Below are 19,671 nucleotides of genomic sequence, written 5' to 3'. Positions count from 1 at the left end.
AAGAAATTCTTTCTAGTATAAGTTAGTTCTGTTAAAAGATTCTCCCAAATAAGTTTGTAAAATAGGTCTATAAAGTTTCTTCTTGAATATAAGTTTGTAAAAAGTGTAAATATTGAATGTAAAAAGTGTAAATGTTGAATGTAAGTTTGTAAAAAGTGTAAATGTTGAATGTAAATATGTAAAAAGTGTAAATACTGAATGTAAGTTTATAAAAAGTGTATAGTGATGTTCATATTGGAATTATTATTATTATTTTTTTTTGGTTTTTTGAGACAGGGTTTCTCTGTGTAGCTTTGCACCTTTTCCTGGAACTCACTTGGTAGCCCAGGCTGACCTCGAACTCACAGAGATCCGCCTGGCTCTGCCTCCCGAGTGCTGGGATTAAAGGCATGCATCACCAACGCCCGGCTGAATTATTTTTATTACTCCATTAATATCTGTCTAGTCTGGACAAGTTAGGTAACACTAATTTTTAAAAGATAAACCAAATCAAATTAGAGGCATCTTGAAGTTTTTATTACTCTTTTACCCTCAGATATATTTGAATACTTTTTACGATATCTTAAAATATAATTTTATGGTCTCAGTAGCCTCTGGAAAACTTAAGTGAAGGTGTCATAATTAGGAGAGCTTTTCTGTCTTCTTCCTAGAAGTTTCTACTACTCCTGTTTTTCTTTAAAAAGGGGTAGGCCTCTCACAAAGGGATAAGTCTCCCACAATCAATTTAGTTTGTAAAAGTGTCTTTATAATTAGCATGGGTTTTTGTTTACTTGAGTGGATACTTTGAAGTGATTTGAAATGACTGTTTTCTCCTAGGAATCAAAATAAGTCTCTTGAAAATTTTATTGAACATCTGTTATGAGAGAGTTTTGATTTAGAAAAGGGCTTAGTGCAGCTAAGACTGCTGTAGTCACTTTAGACCCATTCCAATAAGGATATTCCATCTTTATTATCCTCTACTCCTTTATAGGGAAGTGTGGCAGCTATAAAGATCACTGTGGATGTTTGCAAGCTCTTAGCAGGGACCTGAGTCAGAGCTGAGTTAGGCTCTGTACCCACTCCTGCCAGAGGCTGGTAGCCAAAGATGGGCAACTTTCTTCTTGATAGTTTCCTGAACATATGTATGTAAAATTAATGAAGAATGACCTAAGACAGGCACAGTCTATCTGATGGGCCTGGGGGCTCTTTATTATATCAAGAAGGGGGAGTTGTGGAGGCCCACAAAGTTTTCCTAGTGAGATCTGAGCTTGCTTTACCCAGCAGAGCTGCATTAGAGGATTGCTTGACCATATGCATGGTTACTAGGTTAATGGAAGGATCTATACCTGGCTGAGCTAGAGGAAGGTCTTTGCTCCACTCCTTGGCGTTCCACAATCTACTGAAGCTACATTTGAATTGTATTTCTAGCAATAAATGCTGTTATAATTTTGCAAGTTTAAATCACATTTCTAATTCTGTTTATGCATGTAGTACAATTTTTTTAAGGGATTATGGAGACTGAAATGTAGCAGAGCATAGGTTTACTTCATGACAAAATTCTTAAGTAATAGAATACTTCATGTTAACAATATGCTGTTTACAAGGAAAGTTACTGTTTATAGTTTCAATATGCTTTTTGTATGCCATGTTTTATCACTGCTTTGTTAATCACTGCATTAGAGCTCAGTCAATCAAAGATATGGAGGACACCTTATTTTCAAACTAGGCTAACCAAGACAGCTTCTGCTAGCACAGATAAAAAGGGCCAGATATACCATTTTTTATCCCCCAACTCTTCCTTACAAAATAAAAAAGAAGACTGGAGTTGTACCTTTGCCCAGCATTTGTAACTATGTAAGGCCTGGGCTCAAACTCAAGGACCCACATAAATAAATAAATGTAAAAACCATAGATATATTTAACACATATTTATTAATATATATTTGCATCTATTTCTAAAAAAAGCAACAAATGCATTTGGAAAATGGTATTAAATTTTCCATTCAGTCAGATACAGAAACTTCCTACAACTCCTACCATAATAACAGGAGATTTTCATTAAATGTTCAGTAATGAACCCATTTGCTGAGTAGTAGGACTTGAAATGCAACAGAGATGATTTCATTGACACAAATTAATTCCCAGTCAAACTGAATTGGCAATCTGTATTATCACAAAGAAATTAAAGTCATAATTCAAACAGAACTGTACCAGCTCTAAATGACAGTTTATATATCATATAAATATAAGCACACGCTGCGAATACACTTCCCAAAGGATATTAACAAACTAAACCATTTAATTAGAGATATGTTAATTAAATATTTTTTTGGTATCCTGACTTTATTATCTCCCCAATTAACTTTCTTTTCTGTGTGTGTGTGTGTGTAGGTCATGTGTGTGCCAGAGCCTGCAAGGGCCCAGAAGATCCCAGGGAGCTGAAGCTACAGGCAGCTGTGAGCAGCCCTACATGGGTGCTGGGAATGGAACAGCGGTCCTTTGGAAGAGAGGCAGCAAGCATTCTCAACCACTGAGCCATCTTTCAAGCCCCCTAGTGAACTGTCTTTACACTAGCTTCTTTCATGAGATGTCTATGTGTAAACATCTCCCCAAACTGCTTTTTTTTTAACAACTATCAGAGCACTGAATCAAGACTGTTTTAAGAATTTGCAGGCTGGTAAGAAGGCTCAGTAGGTAAAGGTCCCTACCACCAAGTCTGACAATCTGAGTTCAATCCCTAGGACCCATGTGGTGGAAGAAGCATAGCAGATTTCATTGTATGGATTATAATTTACAAAAATTTGTTAGCAGAGGAACTCTTGTCCACTCACCTGCTTCTCACTGATGTTCTTACACTCTTTGCAAATAATCTGGTTCACAATGGTGCCATGGTATAGACGATTAATGAGGTCATGGCCAGAGGTCCCAACTAAAGAAGTTTCCAAAGCACTAAAGAGAATTCGGTTCAGTTCCTGCACATCATGTTGTCTCATTTCCTAAAAAACAAAAATAGTTTTTGTTTTGGAGAAAAGGTCTTTGGATTGTCAAGGCTGGCCCTGAATTTACAATCTTCCTGCTTGAGTCTGAGCGCTGCTGGTATTACAGGTACACTATCCAGCTAAAACAGCTGACTTTTAAATATAACTTTTACTTCAAATTTTTAAGAACGGATTTTTAAGAATACTATCAATTAAACATATAAAAAAACTTTGGATAGATGTATAGATGACTAAGTAGGTTAAAACACCACCTATTTTTATTTATACTACAAAATAAAAATATAGGTAGGCAGTGTTTAGTGTGTACACACAATTCAGCTCCCTCGGTGACTGTGAAGTATACTCTGAATTATGAGAGAACACCCACCTGCCCATGTCACAGGAGGACAGAAGAAAGGAGCAGGACAGGTTTAGACAGTGTGTAAGCCAGCAGTGTGTGCACAGGTAAACCTCACTTAGATCACAACAGCTGGAGACAGCAGAAATCAGAAATGAGTATTTCAAAGCATAAACCAACAAAAACAAGAGTAATGTAGTGTTGCTGAGAAAAATTCAAACTGCCTCTTAACTTGAATCCATTTGGAGTCATTGGCCATGTGAGAATAAGTCTTCCAGAACAAGCTGTACCTCCAAGACGTGCTCTACCACTGGCAGGCAGAGAAGGGCAGTGAAAGGGAGAATCAAGGGCCAAGTCCAAGGCACCAGGAGTGGGGGCCTTAACCAGAACAGCAAGTGCTACTGAGCCCATCCCACTGACATAAAAGTGTCACAGACACCGCAAAGTGTCTTTCAGCCTTGGCACATTTGATGTCACTGTTGCCTTCACTAAGGAAAGCCAAAAGGAGGCAGAGGAACAATTCAGGGTGTAGAAATAGAGGCAGCCAGGGGAACAATATAACAATAAGTTTATGTGACATGTGGCAGGTCAAGGGAATGAAAGCTGAAGCAGTGTGAGACTGGTGATCTTTTTCTTGCCCTTTAAAATATAAGATACCAGGGGATGTAAATCTGTCCTATATCACTGGTTTGAAAGGGAAGAAAAACTTCAAGGTCTGTTTCTGAGCAACCAATTATTTGGCAGAGGTACCTCAAAGACCTTCTACCACCCAGGTTCAGTTCTTTACTTACAAAACATAAAAGAATTAAGAAAATTGTTTCAGCCAGATGGTGGTGGTGTACATCTTAAATCCTAGCACTCGGGAGGCAGAGGCAGGCAGATTTCTGTGAGTTCTAGGATAGCCTGGTCTACAAAGTGAGTTCCAAGACAGCCAGTGCTACATAAAGAAACCTTGTCTCAACACACACACACACACACACACACGCACGCACGCACGCGCACACACACACACACACACGCGCACAAAACAAACAACAAAAAAAAAAACAGGTGATGGGCCTGGGTGGTAGCTGAGCTGGTCAGTCTAGGCCACTGGGGCCACCTACCTCAGGCAAGGGCGCACTCAAGGTCAGTTCACCCTTGCCTGTGGTGAGAGGTGGGGCCATCTCTCCTGAGTGCAGGGGCTAGCACTCCTGTAAGGGTCAGGGCCAGCTCTCTTGCTGCAGTGTCCAGAGAGAGGCAATGCCATCTTTCCCTGGGCCAGCAAAGGGCAGGGTGGGCTCAGTATGACTCATTGCAATAAACACTTGCTAATAAAGCTTATTGGACAAAAGGGTGTATATACTATATTACACACTGAAGCTCCCAATGCCACCAGGACGAATGAAGAGGTGTTGGAGAGATGGGAATAAAGGAGAAGTGAAGAGGGTTTTTGTTTTTTGTTTTGATCTTGTTTTTGTTTGCTTGCTTGCTTCGTTTTGTTTTGATTTTTTTTTATTTTCTTTTGTGGGGAGGCACTGCAGGGGTAAGGGGGACCAGGAGGTGAGTAGAATTGGGGTGCATGATGTAAAACTCATAAAGAATCAATAAACAAATTAAATTTTCAAAAAAACTATTATGAAGCCAGCAACTTAGTAGAAGCTCAAATATAAAGAGAAGCCTTCATTGAAACGTGGCATATCCATACAGCAGAGGCTCACTGGGCAGTAAGAAGGAATAAACCTTGACATTATGTTAAGTGAAACATATCAGTTACAAAAGATCACATAATGTATAACTCTATTCCTATGTAATGTTCAGGAACAGTCAGATCTACACACAGAAAAGTAGGTTTTAGACTAACCAAGAGCTGGAGGAAGAGATGAATGAGGAGTGATTGCAAATGTATGGGGGTTCTTTTTAGAGTAGTGAAAACAATCTAAAATTGATGGTAGTAGTGATGGTTGCCCAATTCTGTGAAAATACTAAAAGCCACTGAACTATACCTTTAAAAGAGTAGATTTTATGGCATATAAACCTCAATGAAGTGGTTATAATTTTAAAGGGAAGGGTATAAGAATACACCCCAAGCATTAGTCCTATGCCTGAAATGTAACATGCTTTTTAGAGAATGTGCTATTACCTGCTTCAAAGTCCAAGCCCTACTTCTTTAATACCATAGGGCAGTACCACTAGATTAAGGAGTGCTCCTAGTTAGAAGGCCACAGGTGAGAGCTTTACAGGAATGTACCTATTCTGCAAACAATAAGACCTTGTGTTGTCTGAATTGATATACTGACAACCCATCAGTACTGACAACAAGATCTTCAGTTGTTGCCACAGAAGTTTGTCCGTATGTTGTGGAATGCTTTTTAGGAATACAAACAGAAAAATGAGTCATGCCCTACAGCAGATACAGGGAGAATATGAAAAGTTAGGAGTCAGGGTGGAGAAAATTAAAACTCAGGGGTCAGGACAGGGAAATGAAAAAATCAGACAAAGCACTGATCTGGCTGCAGTGCATTCTCATCAGGGTGCTCAGATCAAGCAAGAAGCCCATCCCAAAAGTGGGCAACACTCTGAACATCCACTAGTTTATGGACTATCACTGACGACTGAAAAGTCGATGAGCAGTCTGACATCTACACAGTAAATAACCTCAATGTAACAGGTGTTAAAGCTCAACTAAACTACATAAAAATTGTGGAGTACAAATTTAAAAAATCAGTTCCTGTATCTCTCCCTGTATTAACAACATTCTTCCCAACCCCAAGGCATAGGCAATTGTAACAGCCTATACTCAGTAAGCACCTAAACATCCACATGTGCCTTGTAATTATTTATGTGTAAAGACTTCCCATCAGGCTGAGCTGCTGAGACAAAATTAAAGGACATGAGAGAGAACAGGAAGCCTCCTGCTGACACCTTCCTACCTCCTCGCTGGTCCACCCGAAGCTGTCAGTGAGGTCTATGGTGGATGCAGCCTCCTGGTCTAAGAGCAGTAACTGAGCAAACAAGCGCTGTAACTGCAAAGGTATGATCCGAACCTGGGGAGACAGTGATAATTTCCAGATGAGTATTCATGTGCGGAGTGAAGCTTCAAAAGCTGTAGACTAGTTTTCTCCTGTCTCCTGGCTCACTCAGTAGAAAATCCCTCATTACACAGGGAGAACTAAGATTCAGTTCTTTGAAAATTCTAATTCAGTCCAAAAGGTTTTAGTGATGTGGAGTTTTCTCCCTTGACACAGTTCAGATCAATATTAAAAATTCAAATGGGTCCTAACGAACCACACAAATGATCACAGACATACAATTCCCATAGTTCATTTGTCCTCTACAATATCTCCATACACACATTCCAGGTGAATGCAGGCAGGTTTCAGGCACACAGATCTCAGTCTGGAGTTCTGAAACTTCAGAAGCTAGGCTACACCCTGCTTCCCTTTCTGCTAGCTCCAGGCCAGAGAGCAGGGCCTCTCACAGTCCAGTATGCAGGCCAACTTTAAAGACTCAAAGAAAGAGTAAACATTCAGGAAGTCCTGTGACAATTCTATGCTCCCATGACATTAAAAATATATACTTCAAAAGCACTGCTCTGCAACAGATTGGAAAGAAATTGACATCCACTAAAGTCATTTCTTGCCATAAAGTTGGTTTTGAAGCATGAGACTGCATCATCAATCACTATTCTTCGCAGACCTGAGCCTGCGTGTGATGAGGGGCTTCTGAGTGAGGTTCCAGCAGGAAGAACACAATTAGAGCTGTGCTTTAAACAACTTCACCACAGCAACGTACAAAACAATGTACTAATTTCTCCTTAATGTATTTCCAGAATACTAAAGTGAGAAAATACTGGTCTCTAGGGTTTCCCCCACGTATTACTGCAAATAAGTGCACTGAATAGATGTTCTGTTTAGCTAGCATGGATAGTTTCCAAGCTTCTCCTTTGCCTTGAAAATAAGCACAGCAAAGTGAGGCATGTTTGTGATAGCAGCAGCAGCAGCAGCAGCAGCAGCATGGCATTTTGAAAAACCATTCTTTCTTGGAGGAAAATTTCATTGCTAATTAAGTATGAGGCAAGTCACTTTCTGTCAATAAAGACAATACTTTGTAATAAATAACTTTGTTTTCTATGGATAAGAATCTTAATTCCTTCCTTAAGAACCATTTCCTGGGCTAGGGAGATGTGCTTGCCACACAAGAATGAGCACCGGAGTTCAAATCCCTAGCACACACTTACAGGCTGGCTGAGTGTGATGACAAGCCTTAATCTCTGCTCTCAGAAGGCAGAGCCAGGGTCCCTGGACAAGTGGGCTAGGTAAATTAGCTGGAGTGAGAGTACAAGTGAGAGACCCTGCCTCAATGAATAAGGTGGAAAGTGATGGAGGATGTCAACCTCTGACATGCACATATACACACATGTATGCTCACATGCATATACATGTACACTCCCACAACAGGCAAACATGCATATGCACAGGAATACACACAACACACATGTACACATGCAAAAAAACATTTCCTGAATATTCAAAGACTCAATAAATTATAGATTTAGTACCTTTGCATCAGGCTTATCCTTATCCTCTAAAGAACCAAGCTCTTCTGGACCAAGAGAAAATAAAGCTTCTAAACAAAAAAAGTAGAGTCAGATATGTAAATGATACGATTTCTTCTTAGAAAATTGTTTAGGAAGCCAAGACCTCCATTAAGCAGCATCAGCAAAAGATTTAGAAATGACTAAGTCAATACTTGTGCCTTTCATTTACACATTTTGCAGTCTTTTAACATTGTTGTCCACTGGATCTAAGAACATCAAGTGATGTACGAGCATGTGACCATCAGTATGACAGATCCAAAGGACATAAAAATATAAGCAGGCAAAGCACTATGGGACATCCTTTAATCCTGGAATTCCTGGGGCAGAGGCAGGAAGATCTCAAGTTCAAGGCCTACTTGGTCTACATAACAAGACCTAGCCTTAAAAATCCACAGACTAAGAGGACGTAGTTCAAGGGTAGGTGCCTATCTAACAAGAGCAAAGACCTGGTACTGCCCCCAAACAACACCTCTATAAACATAAAACAAACAAACAAAAAATGATTGATTTCAACTCCCTTTGGCTATGGGACTCAAAAGTTATGAGGAGTCTCAGAAAATAGAAAAATGTCACAGGTGAATATTTTCCCATGTGAGGCTGCTAAGCAATCTTCCAAGTCAAAGGCCAGACTGGGTGTCTTTTATCTTGATATTCTGTCCTTTGCTTTTTGGTGTGTAAATGTCTTTTCTAGAGTTCCAGTAATAAGAGATGGCAAAAAGGAAGTTGTCAGCCCCTGCACTGGCCTCCAGATTTCTTCTTTTTTGAAACATTCCACTGAGGTAAGTGATGAATGGGGTAAATATGTCTCTTTATTGAAAAACACTGATGCCCTAGTGAGTACTCTTAAGAATGTTTTGTTTTTCACTAAGTGCTGGGGCTGGGAAAAATAAACTAAAAGCCTATAGGTTAAAGAACAAAACCACTCAAGGACTTTTTTAGAATAATCTCCCATTATTCCTCACTGTAATGTACTAGCAATATAACGGAATTCAATTTAGTCTTACTTTAAAATACTACTCCCCCCAAAAGACATATATACACATAAGTTCCTTTTTTCCTCCATCAGTACTCTGTTAGCCTTTCCAAAGCATACCCCCTCCCCCAACAGCAAGATCATGCTAAGCCATGCTGAGTGCACAGTGCACACTACAATGTCAAACTACATGCTTGAACAGACAAGAGGAAGCTGGCCTGCAGCTCTCAAGCTCCTGATATTCTCCACAATCTGCCCTGTACCTCACCTTTCTTTTTCTTTCTTGGGTTTTTGAAAAAGGTCTCACTATATAGCCCAGGCTAGCCTTAAACTTTTAATCTTCCTGCCTTAACCTCCTGAGTGCTGGGACTACAGGTGTGGGACATACAGCTGACTACTCAGTTTCTTTTTTTTCATTTTGTTTAGAGAGAGTGACTCATGTGGCCTTGAACTTCTGATCCTCCTCTTGCCTTCACCTCCCAAGTGCTCTCAGTCTGTTCTTAAGGCTATTTTCTGCCTCAAACTGCCTTTTAACTTCAACCACATTAAAACCTGGAAGATCTTTATCCCTCTTAGTTATCTGCTTAGTAATGCTGAAAACTTCTAAAGGCTGGGAGGCAACTTTATGTAGAGGCTGAAGTCAAGGGCACAAGATACCACTCTGAAGTGTCAGCTCACTGCACTAGAATGGCCCACTAGAAGTGGACAACAGTAAATATTTCCTAGATCTTTGGAGAAAGAAGCCTTTCTAAGCTTAGAGCAACAGAAGAACCTTCCAAAGATCTGATAAGCTGGGTGGTAACGGGAACTTGGCATTCAAATACAAGACAAATTAGATTGTCCTTGAGAGAACCTGTGGAGACATGAGCTACATATTCATGTACACTGGGTCCCCCAATCAGAATCATGCAGAGGCCAAACAAGGCTCATGCTGGAATCAAGAACAGACGCTGAGACCCTAATGAAGGAGGCTGGAGGAGAGAGAGGGGAATGAAACAAATGTGTTGAGAAACAAGGGCAAGAAATCAGGCTTTAGTGCACACTGGCTGCCTTCCAGCATTTGGTTTCTGGAGAAATAGTCTTTCATCACAGTAACTCCCCACACCCATTTAATATAACTAATCTGAGTGGGTTTATGTTTCTTTTGGGTCTTTGAAATTCATAATTTCTAGATTTTAGAATGATGAAGGAGGAATTTGTACATTACTTTTCATTCCCACCACGGTCTGGGACAGACAATACTGGTTAATTAGATTAATGAATATAATGAATATAGTCACCCTCCTGAGAGAACTAAAACTCCCAAGAAGCTTCACCCAGGTCAGGTTCTGAGGCCAAACAAATTCAGGACAGATCAGCTCAGAATCAGAGCTCTCTGAATTTCAGAAATGCAAATAAGTACTGATGTGTATAAATAATGTGACAACTCTTCCCACTGCAGAAGTCAAGGCTTTTTTGTGTAACCATGACTTAAGTGTTTGTTACATTGGAGAAAGATGAGAGAACTGTCATTACGTTGTCTTTTAAATTATGGGAATTAGAAAAACTTTGCCTTATTTTTTTTGTTATGAAACATTACAATCACTACACAGAATAGATTTTTTTAAAATTTAAGCTTCACAATTTTCTTTGGAGAACTGCCAGTGCATGTCTTACTTTGTGACAATGAACACATATTGGTGAATCCACCTTTAAAATACTTTCTCTTTTATGTTTTTTACATAATTACATATAAAATCCATGATATATTATTATTCAAATGCATGTAACATAGCATACCTCTGAATTCAGGTGTGAAATGAAGAGTCTGAAGAAGGGAATTGAGGTAACAGGTTCCACCCTGATTTCTGATTCCACTTAAATTGGTGACTTCTCTAGGGGCAGGTGGCTCCAACCCTTTAGTCTTTAATTTCTTCCCTTTTCCATACTGACTATTTGACACACTGGAATAATCCTCTTCAAATAGGCTCCCAAACATTGTGGAACCAAATACTATCCTTTAAAGAAAATGACATGTTACATAAATGCTTTTATTCTTAAAATGAACCCCCATCCCCTAATCTTCCTTGTTCTGTTAAATTGTTCTTCAGAAAATACAGTAGTTTGTGTTTTGGAGATAGCAAGATCTGACTTCTCTTTCATACCTACAAGGGTCCTAATTAACCTGTATGACCCTGGACAAGTAATTTAGCTAATATTTACTTCCATGTAAACTGTGGCTGCACATGTTTTATAGGGTAGTTTAACCAGTACTAAGTACAAAGGGCATGGTCCACAGGAACCGATAACTATTCTTGGATTCCACATCACTAAATGAGAAAAAAAGAAAGTTGACAGCAACCTTTGGGTCATCAATAACTCGCTGAAATCTCAGCTTCTCCCATCTCTTTATATACTGTATCAGACCACAGTTTCAGTGAATTAAACCTATCGCGTTAATCATCTCGATAGTAGTCTCAGCACTTTGGCCCCAAACTAGAGAGTCTGGAGTAAGTACCTGAAGGAAGACAGACTCCGGCCATTAGAGCCTTCCAACGCATCCAAAGATCAATGTTAGTACTGGGGAGCTGCGGGAACCTGCTCTGTTTCTCGTGTGGTGGAGGGGAAATTGAGGTACAAACGCTGAGGACACTTTCTAAGTGACAGGAAGGGCCGAAATGCAGTTCCTTCCCTTTTCCACAAGGTCCTCTGAAGAAAAGCTCAAGAAATGGAACTCGCGAGTCAGGCCTCGAGCTCGGGAGCTGGACTCCCGTCATGCCGTTCCACAGAGGCCTTCCCGCCCACCAAGACGCCCAGGGCCCAGGAGCGCAACCAGGCGCGCGTCCCCGCGGCCCGACCCCTGACGCGCCGCCAGGAGAGGCCGGGCGTCTTGCCTCAGGCCGCCGGCGTCGTCCCTACGCTGCCCTCGTCCCTCCCTGCGCCCCCGTTCCCCAGCCCCACTTACTGCCTATAGCCCAGACCCCCGCCCCGGCCACAACACAGAGTAAACGAACTCGCTCCGAACGGGTACCGCCATGCCGGCGAGGGCAGGTCTCTGGAAAATGATTCCCCCCCCCCCTACGAGGACTACATTTCCCAGGATGCTTCGCGCCACGCGGAGCTTTATGGGCAATGTAGTTGTTGCTAAAGAAATTGTGGGTGGGGCAGCGAGGCTTTGCTCTCTTCCCAGTCAGCTTGTAAGTTACGTTTATTACAACCTGCAAAAATTAAAGACTAACGCATTGGGGCCATATGTTTCTAGAGCTTTCACCAATTAAATGGAATATGTATTCTCTGCTCTAGAATATTCAAAGGGACCTTAAAACCATCTTTCCTTCAAGCATATATCCAATACAAAACTTGTGAAAATGTTGTACGTTCTGTGAACCTTACATCGTCCTCAATCGTTATTTAATCTCTCTCAACCTTAAGCAGTTTATATATAAGCATGCAAGCATGTGTGCACACATATTTCCTTCAAAACGACCTATCCTGCCTGGGCACTCGGATGGGAGCCTACTTCCCAGCCTCTGTAGAGGCTCTACTTGTATCTTTCTTGTCACCCAACCTCTATCAAGACATGAATGAAGGACACAGAGAAACCTAATTTTTATTTCAGCTGAGGGTTTGAGAGCTGAAAAACAGGAATAAGGATGGAGGGAGCTGTGGGGGCAGGGGTTGGACAGTCAAAGTGAATGTCAGCCCAAGGGATTTGTATTTGGAACATTTGAGGAAGACTGGTGTGGCTAGAAAGCTCAGAGAATGTCGGGAAGAAAGGACTGCAGGCAAAGAGGTTTGGGCCAGGAAATGGGCAGGGTGCTGCTGTGGAATAAGCCTTCTGTACACTGTGAATAGGTATAGGTCTCACTGGTTAATAAAAAGCTGATAGGCTGGTAGCTGGGAAGTATAGGCAGGACAGCCAGACACAGAGAACTTTGGGAAGAGAAAGGGCAGAGTCAGAGGAGTCACCAGCCAGACACAGAGGGAGGAGGAGATGAATGTGCCATGTTAATAAAGGTACCGCCACAATGCAGAGTGTAAATAAGGAATATGGGTTAGCTTAAAATGTAAGCGCTGGTTAGTAATGTTGGGGGTTATCTCCTGGAGCTGTCCCCTCCCAACTCTGTCCCTGAGAAAGCCCATAAAAGTCAGCCCCTCCCTGTGGCTGCTCAAGACCACACCTACAGGCTATTTAAGACCATGTAATTCCTCTCCTGCCCCCTGTCTCCCAGGAGTTGCTTTGTTCTGCTCATTAAACCTGGGTTTATTAATTCGGTTTGGTTGGCTTATTACATCAGAGGCGGCGGCGGATATCCAGTAACTGGGGATCCAAAACTTATCAAATAATAAGCCTGAGCTATTGGCTGAGCATTTACAATTACTGTAAGTCTCTGTGTGGTAATTTGGAAGTGGCTCCAGGGATGGGAAAACTCCACCGACAGGGAGAACATTCGGCTCTCAGTACTGCAATCTGTGGGCCACTTTGCTTCTAGCAACCTCCTCTTCACTTTTCTTTCCTGGCTGCATCATTTTCTGCCCTCTTGTCTGTTGGCTGCTCCACCTCGCCTAACCCTGCTTCATCCCCCACCTCTTTAAAATTGCACATATACCTCAAAGTTTTATTCCCTGACCCGAGACCAACCTCTGTAAAGTGAGATTCACACGTACAGGAGGCCTTACTGTTGCAGGGTATTTGATCACGCTGTGAACCCCGAGATTGCATTATTTACTGGAAAAACCTGTTTCTAGTTCTGGTATGGCTCAGCCCTAACACACACACAATTTTTAAAAATAAGTTTATTTATTTATTGATTTTATATCCCAGCTGCAGCCTCCCCTCCCTCTTCTCCTCCCAGTCCCCCCCCACACCACCACCCATCACACACCTTTAATCCAGGAGCTTTCTGCTTGAATATTGTAAACAGGATTTAATAAAATCGACCATAAGTTATGAGACACAGCAAGCAACCAGTTGACAGGAAGTGAACATAAAAAACCACAGAGAGTAATAGAGAGAGGCGGGATGATGGATAGAGAGATACACAGGAAGTAGAAGGGAAGGACAATCAGTTTGAGATTTTTGTTTGTTTGTTTGAGCTGGCAGAAGAGAGGAGTTCTTCCTGGGACATCTATGGAGGAGGAAGTTCAGCAGGGTGCTCTCTCTGCCTCTCTGACTAGCAGGTTTTCACCCCAGCATCTGGCTCCCAAGTCTTTATTGGTAAAATCAAATAACTGAGATTTTGTTAAAAACAACACTCTACCTTCTAGGCAGCTATATCCCCACGTGCCCATGTGCTTGTTAGTTAGGTTTTTTCTTTTGCTGGTTTTTGTGTTTTGTTTGTAAACTCGATACAGCCTAGGGTCTTGTGTCTTTCCAGAGGGAACCAATATTGAGAAAATGCCTCTATAAGATTGGCCTGTAGGCAAGTAGAGGGGAGCATTTTCTTGATTAAGGAGTGATGTGGGAGGACCCAGTGTCAGGGACAAGGACAGAATCTCTAATTAGTGGAAAAATACAGACCACCCCCCCACCCCCCCCCACCCCCGCCATAGACAGGGAACTAGATCATCTTACAGTCAGGTTGCCTAGCAACAGGACATTGAGTCAGAGCCCTTGACCCTTTCACCCTGTAAACATCCTATACAAACATCCTGTTAGCTTGCCCCACCTTATGCAGATGACAACTTCTTGTTCCCCCCACCCTGAAGGAACTATATAAACTCTCCTGGAGAAAAATAAAATTGCACCTTGATCAGAATCTAGACTTGGTGTATTTCCTTTGTATCTCCTGTCCCTACATTCCCTCCTTAGGGTGGTCGAGTACCCATTGTTGCCCTGCAGGCTGGGGCACCCAGCCCACTATGGGCAGTAGCACCTTTGGAAAGGTGGTCCTGGGTTGTATATGAAAAACAAACTGAGTGAGCCACACAGAAGAAGCCAGTAAGCTGGGTTCCTCCATGGTCTCTGCTTCTAGGTCCATGTCTCAAGTTCCTGCCCTGAATTCCCTTTCTGATGAACTGTTAGCTGGATGAAATAAACCCTTCCCTTCCCAAGTTGCTTTTAGTTATGGTATTTATCACAGCAATAGAAAGTAAACTATGACACCCCAGCAAACTTCCCAGTGCCTGGCTCATTATTAGATCTTAATATTAATCAAATGGAAGAATGGGCCATATTTGTAGGAGGGTGGAAGACAGTGATGCTGAGAGCAATGTAGAGTATGATGCCCCTGCTTCCAAATTCTTGTCTCAAACCGCTTCCAAAGGTTTTCCAATTACATAGAGTTAGTCACAGCAATGGCTCTCTTCGTGACACTAATCTTTGAATTAGTTTTTTTTTTCATTAGTGCGTTAAATACTTAACCAAAGCTACTTAAGCAAAGTAGAGTTTCTTTTCTGCTCATAGTTGGAGGGATAGTCCATCATCATGGAAAAAAACTTAGTGGTCAAGGCAATTCTAGTTGTGGTGGCAGGAATGTGAGACAGCTAGCCCACACTGTGTCTGCAATGAGGAAGCAGAGAAAGATGAATGCCGATGCTCAGCTCACTTTCTCTTTTTGATTCAGTCCCAAGCCCCAGCCCATTTGAAGGTTCCATTTACATTCAGAGTGGGGCTTCCTTCCTAGTTAAGCCTTTCTGGTAACACACCCAAAGGCATATTTCCTTGGTAATTTTAAAAATCCAGCCAAATGAACAATCATGCCAGTGCTCCCATCCCCTGTCTTATATCCTCAAAACTCATATTTCTACTCCAAAGACCCTAGTGTGAGGTACAGGAGCAGTGGTATCTCCACAGTTTGTAGGGTTGTCAAGGTGGGAGGTGTCATCTCTTTCCAGTCCATAAAGACAACAGTCCCACTTTGAGTTTTTACATCCTGGTTAGGGGTGGGCTTAATCAGTGATGTTTAAAGTTAACAGAAAAATTCCTGCAGTAAGAATTCTATATTCTCCTCTTCCTTACAACCAAAGGAAAGAGGTGGGAACATTTTTAAATATGATCATAACTTTGTTGGTAAGAGAACATAAAGACCAATGCAGGTAGAGATGGGTGCTCAGGTGCTTCATTAATGTCTGAAGAGGGAAGAGGGACAAATGGTAGAGAAGTGAGCTTGTTTATCACAAGGAGGGATGGGGAGCGAAGGGCTTCTTTTCCAAAGCCATTTTGGTCAGCCTGATGATCATACAGTGGATGCGTAGGGGTCACCATAAAGAAGTATCTGCCTCACCCCATTTTGGTCTTTTGTTGGAATGAGAGGTCTAAATTTCCACTGGGAATGTGTGAGACCCAGTCATAAAATGCTTATGATGGGCTGTGTGCAGGTGCCCTCTCCTGTGATATCAGTTAGCTCCAAGTTGGGGTATGGAGTCAGTAATGCAGTAGCCAGAGGGGAGGAGGGCGTTACCACCAGGAAACTTAGAAGCTAATCCTTGAGAAGACTCTAGCCAGACATGGCATCTCATCTGTCAGCACATCCTGTAACAGGAAAGAGGATCATGATATCTATCCAGTGCTTTACACCAGTGCTTCACAAAGCTACCTGGGTTAAGGAAAATCAAGAGCAACTCAAATTTGTTATTATTTTATCACAGATAATAAAGCTCCTATAGATAGAAAACACAGAAGATAGAAAATATGAGATTGCTGGTGATGGACTTAGTTGACCAGGCAGCAATCATTGCTCGTTGCTCTGAGATTCTCACCACAGGTGCTGCATCACCTGTCCTGGTAGCTGAACCCACACTGTGTGCTGGGAGAAGACCCAGAGCAGCACTGTTTTGGACTCAAGCAAAAGAGTTTGCGTGACTACTGTTCAGTCAGAGATAAGAGAGATTAGAGTTCTTAGTTAAACACGCTAGTACATTGCCAAATGTCCTAGGACAAAGTCTGGTATCCATCCAGGTTTGTTCTCATTACCTGTTTGGGAACCTGGTAACATTTCTGTTCTGAATCTGTGGTGACATCTCAAAGTTCTAAGTTAGGGGGATCTTAAAGTCTTCAGCAAAAAAGAGCCCTTGGCTGTTGTACCTGGAGCAAAGAAACCTGGCCATCATCATTGGAGGGCTCAGAGGCTTATCAGAGTTCAGAGGCTCAACACTCTTCCACCTTCTGTCTAGGTGACGATTCAGAAGCCAGGCTCAGAAATAGTCATCCTTTCCTTGAAGGAGAGAAAGGAATCTTTCCATGACTATCAAATAGCCAGTATTTCAGAGATGCTGCTTTTAGCACAGGTGGTGCCTAGATTATTGGTTTACAAGAGTCCTGCAGTAAGTAGGACAGTGTTCCCAAGCTCGGTGCTTATCAGCCTCTTGCAATCTCAGATCCGTGAAGTTGCCATACCTGTAAGAGCAATGTAGAGTTGTTTTGGCTCTGTCCCAGCCCTTCCTAACACAGTGTCCTTTAGTGAGGGACTGGCTTTCCTGTGACCTTCTCTAGCATTTTACACCTCTTCCTCTTGACTAACTCATTTCTCACTGTCTATTCTTCTTATCCTACCTTCTTATGATGTTAAAACAAACACATGATATATACAGAGACTCCGTATGGGTAGTAAATTCTGAATTCTGAAAATCCAAACAAATTGTTTTATTACTCTTTCAAAACTAGTTTTGCAATAGAGGACATAATCGTTCCAAGGCAAAGATCATACTGTCATTATCAGAAAAACACACAAGTAGATATTTCAGCCAGTGAAAGTCATTAATTATTATTCGTTTGTGTGAATCATTATCACTGAATTTAACTCCCCTTATGCATATACAAACACTTTTAGCTGCTGGTTGCTTTTCTGTCTGTGTTGTAACAGTTCAGAGTCTCAGCAGCAGGATTTCTCTGTGCTCCACTTCTCCCATGGCTCCTGCAGATCTCCCAGCCTCCCTTCCTCTGTGTGTGTGTCTGCTGCTGGCCTCTGGCTTTGCCCAGGCAGGCAGGCTGCTGGTGGTGCCCATGGATGGGAGCCACTGGTTCACCATGCAGATGGTTGTGGAGAAACTCACCCACAGAGGGCATGAGGTGGTGGCAGTTATGCCAGAGGTGAGTTGGCAACTGGGAAAATCCCTGAATTTGACAGTGAAGACGTACTCAACTTCTCACACTCTGGAAGATCTGGACCACGAGTTCAAGGTTTTTAGTGATTCCCTGTGGAGACCTTGGGAAGAAACCTTCTATTCTATATTACACAACAAAGCCAGCAAGTATCTCGAATTATTATTTTCACATTGTAGAGATTTGTTTAACGACAAGAAGTTAGTGGAGTACTTGAAGCAGAGTTCTTTTGATGCTGTGTTTCTGGATCCTTTTGATGTGTGTGGCTTAACTGTGGCCAAGTATTTGTCACTCCCTTCAGTGATCTTCACTAGAGGAGTATTTTGTTATTTTCTTGATGATGGTGCTCAGTGCCCCAGTCCTCTTTCTTATGTTCCCAGAGGTGTCTTGAAACTCACAGACACCATGACTTTCAAGGAGAGAGTGTGGAACCATATTTTTTATATGGTGGAGCATTCAGTTTGCCCCTTTGTTTACAAAACTGCCATAGAAATTGCCTCTGAAGTTCTCCAGACCCCAATGACTATGTATGACCTCTTCAGTCAAGTATCCATTTGGTTGTTACGCACTGATTTTGTCTTGGAGTTCCCTAGACCTGTGATGCCCAACATAGTCTTCATTGGTGGGATCAACTGTCACCAGGGAAGGCCACTTTCCAAGGTATGCTTTCTTTCTGTTAGCACATGAAGAGAAGTCCACCTTTGGACAAGAAAAAAGAAATTCTTTACTGAGCTGTGATTTCATGTTTACATTAGCTGCATCTGGAATCTCTTTCTGGTTAATAGAAAATTCTATACAGGTGTCCTGTTAGTATGGATGTGTATACCTATGGCATAATTGCATGTAACTTCCAAACTATGATCTGGATTTAAATTTGTGTGTATGTATGTGTATATCCCCTCTTCTTTGCCCCATGTGTATGTAAGTTTGTGTAGAACATGAAAATAAAAAAGGTACCTTGAAAGTGGAGGGAGTGACCTGAAGGGAAGGGGTAGGGAAAAGAGACCGGAGTAAGATACATGTAACATGAAGCAGAAAGTGGGGGTAGCTAGTTGGAAGGAAGGGGATAAGCAAATAGATGCAAAGGACATAGTAGGATGGGTGAGGACTGGGATATAGAAGGACAAATTTGAAACACATGTGCATGAAAATGGCACAATGCCACCCATTACTTTGTATGCTAACTTTAAATTTAATTTTAAAATGGCACAAAACACTTTCAAGCTACATTTTAATATTGTTTTTAGAATCACTGACATACACTTCAAGTCATGAAAGTTTTCGTTTTCCTAGTTCCAGTCTACCCTCCATAAGAAAGCACGCTTAGCTGTATTTATAAATTTTTCCAGTTTTCAGAAATTACACATAACCCGAATTGATACATTCATTCCATTACATAAAATAACAACAATAACACACACAATTTTATTTACTATGCATTGGCATTTGTCAGTGATCACAGACAAACACCATGTCTGTGATAAACTAATAAGTACAATACTTTACTAATCACATTAAAATCTTTACATTGGTTAGCCCTTTTATAATTTTTTTGTGAACAAGTCTGTGCTACCCATTCTTTGACATTTCTTTTACATGAGTATGTGTCTATATTCTTTGCATTATCTGAGTAGCAGGTATAAAGTAGAGTTTCTGAGTCAAATGGTTCATGCAGGACTTTAATCAGTTAGAAAAACCGTTTTGTGAATCCTGAACAACTGTGTGCTTTGACTGGCAGCCTCTCAGAGCCTTAGCTTTCTTACGGCCCAGTGATGCTAGCCA

General features: G+C 41.6%; 2 protein-coding genes across 9 annotated transcripts in view; one reads left to right on the top strand and one right to left on the bottom strand.

Moving 5' to 3' along the window:
* Positions 1-11,903, bottom strand: part of Usp40 (ubiquitin specific peptidase 40) — a 78,067-nt gene extending 66,164 nt beyond the window's left edge. For 5 of the 8 annotated variants that reach the window (XR_008220949.1, XR_008220950.1, XM_052750484.1 and 2 more), the window contains exons 1-5: positions 11,812-11,903; positions 10,647-10,864; positions 7,856-7,923; positions 6,228-6,341; positions 2,811-2,975 (exon numbers count right to left, since the gene is read on the bottom strand). Coding sequence is in view for 6 of the 8 variants with exons in the window: in XM_052750484.1 (XP_052606444.1) it covers positions 2,811-2,975; positions 6,228-6,341; positions 7,856-7,923; positions 10,647-10,845 (546 nt within the window). In the remaining 2 variants the exon portion in view is untranslated. Of the gene's footprint in view, positions 1-2,810; positions 2,976-6,227; positions 6,342-7,855; positions 7,924-10,646; positions 10,865-11,364; positions 11,747-11,811 lie in introns of those variants that run through there. The other 3 variants (XM_052750485.1, XM_052750487.1, XM_052750488.1) reach the window with 3 other exon arrangements.
* A 5,761-nt stretch (positions 11,904-17,664) lies between these two features.
* Positions 17,665-18,576, top strand: LOC128117443 (UDP-glucuronosyltransferase 1A8-like). The gene has a single exon (XM_052749332.1). It carries the CDS (start codon positions 17,695-17,697, stop codon positions 18,574-18,576), a length of 882 nt encoding a protein of 293 aa, XP_052605292.1. The 5' UTR covers positions 17,665-17,694.
* The last annotated feature ends 1,095 nt before the right edge of the window (positions 18,577-19,671 follow it).

Source organism: Peromyscus californicus, unplaced genomic scaffold, assembly GCF_007827085.1.
Source record: "Peromyscus californicus insignis strain IS unplaced genomic scaffold, ASM782708v3 Scaffold_21__1_contigs__length_65335640, whole genome shotgun sequence".
NCBI lineage: Eukaryota > Metazoa > Chordata > Mammalia > Rodentia > Cricetidae > Peromyscus > Peromyscus californicus.
Note: the sequence above shows the minus strand (reverse complement) of the source record. Positions and strands in the feature narration are given on the sequence as shown.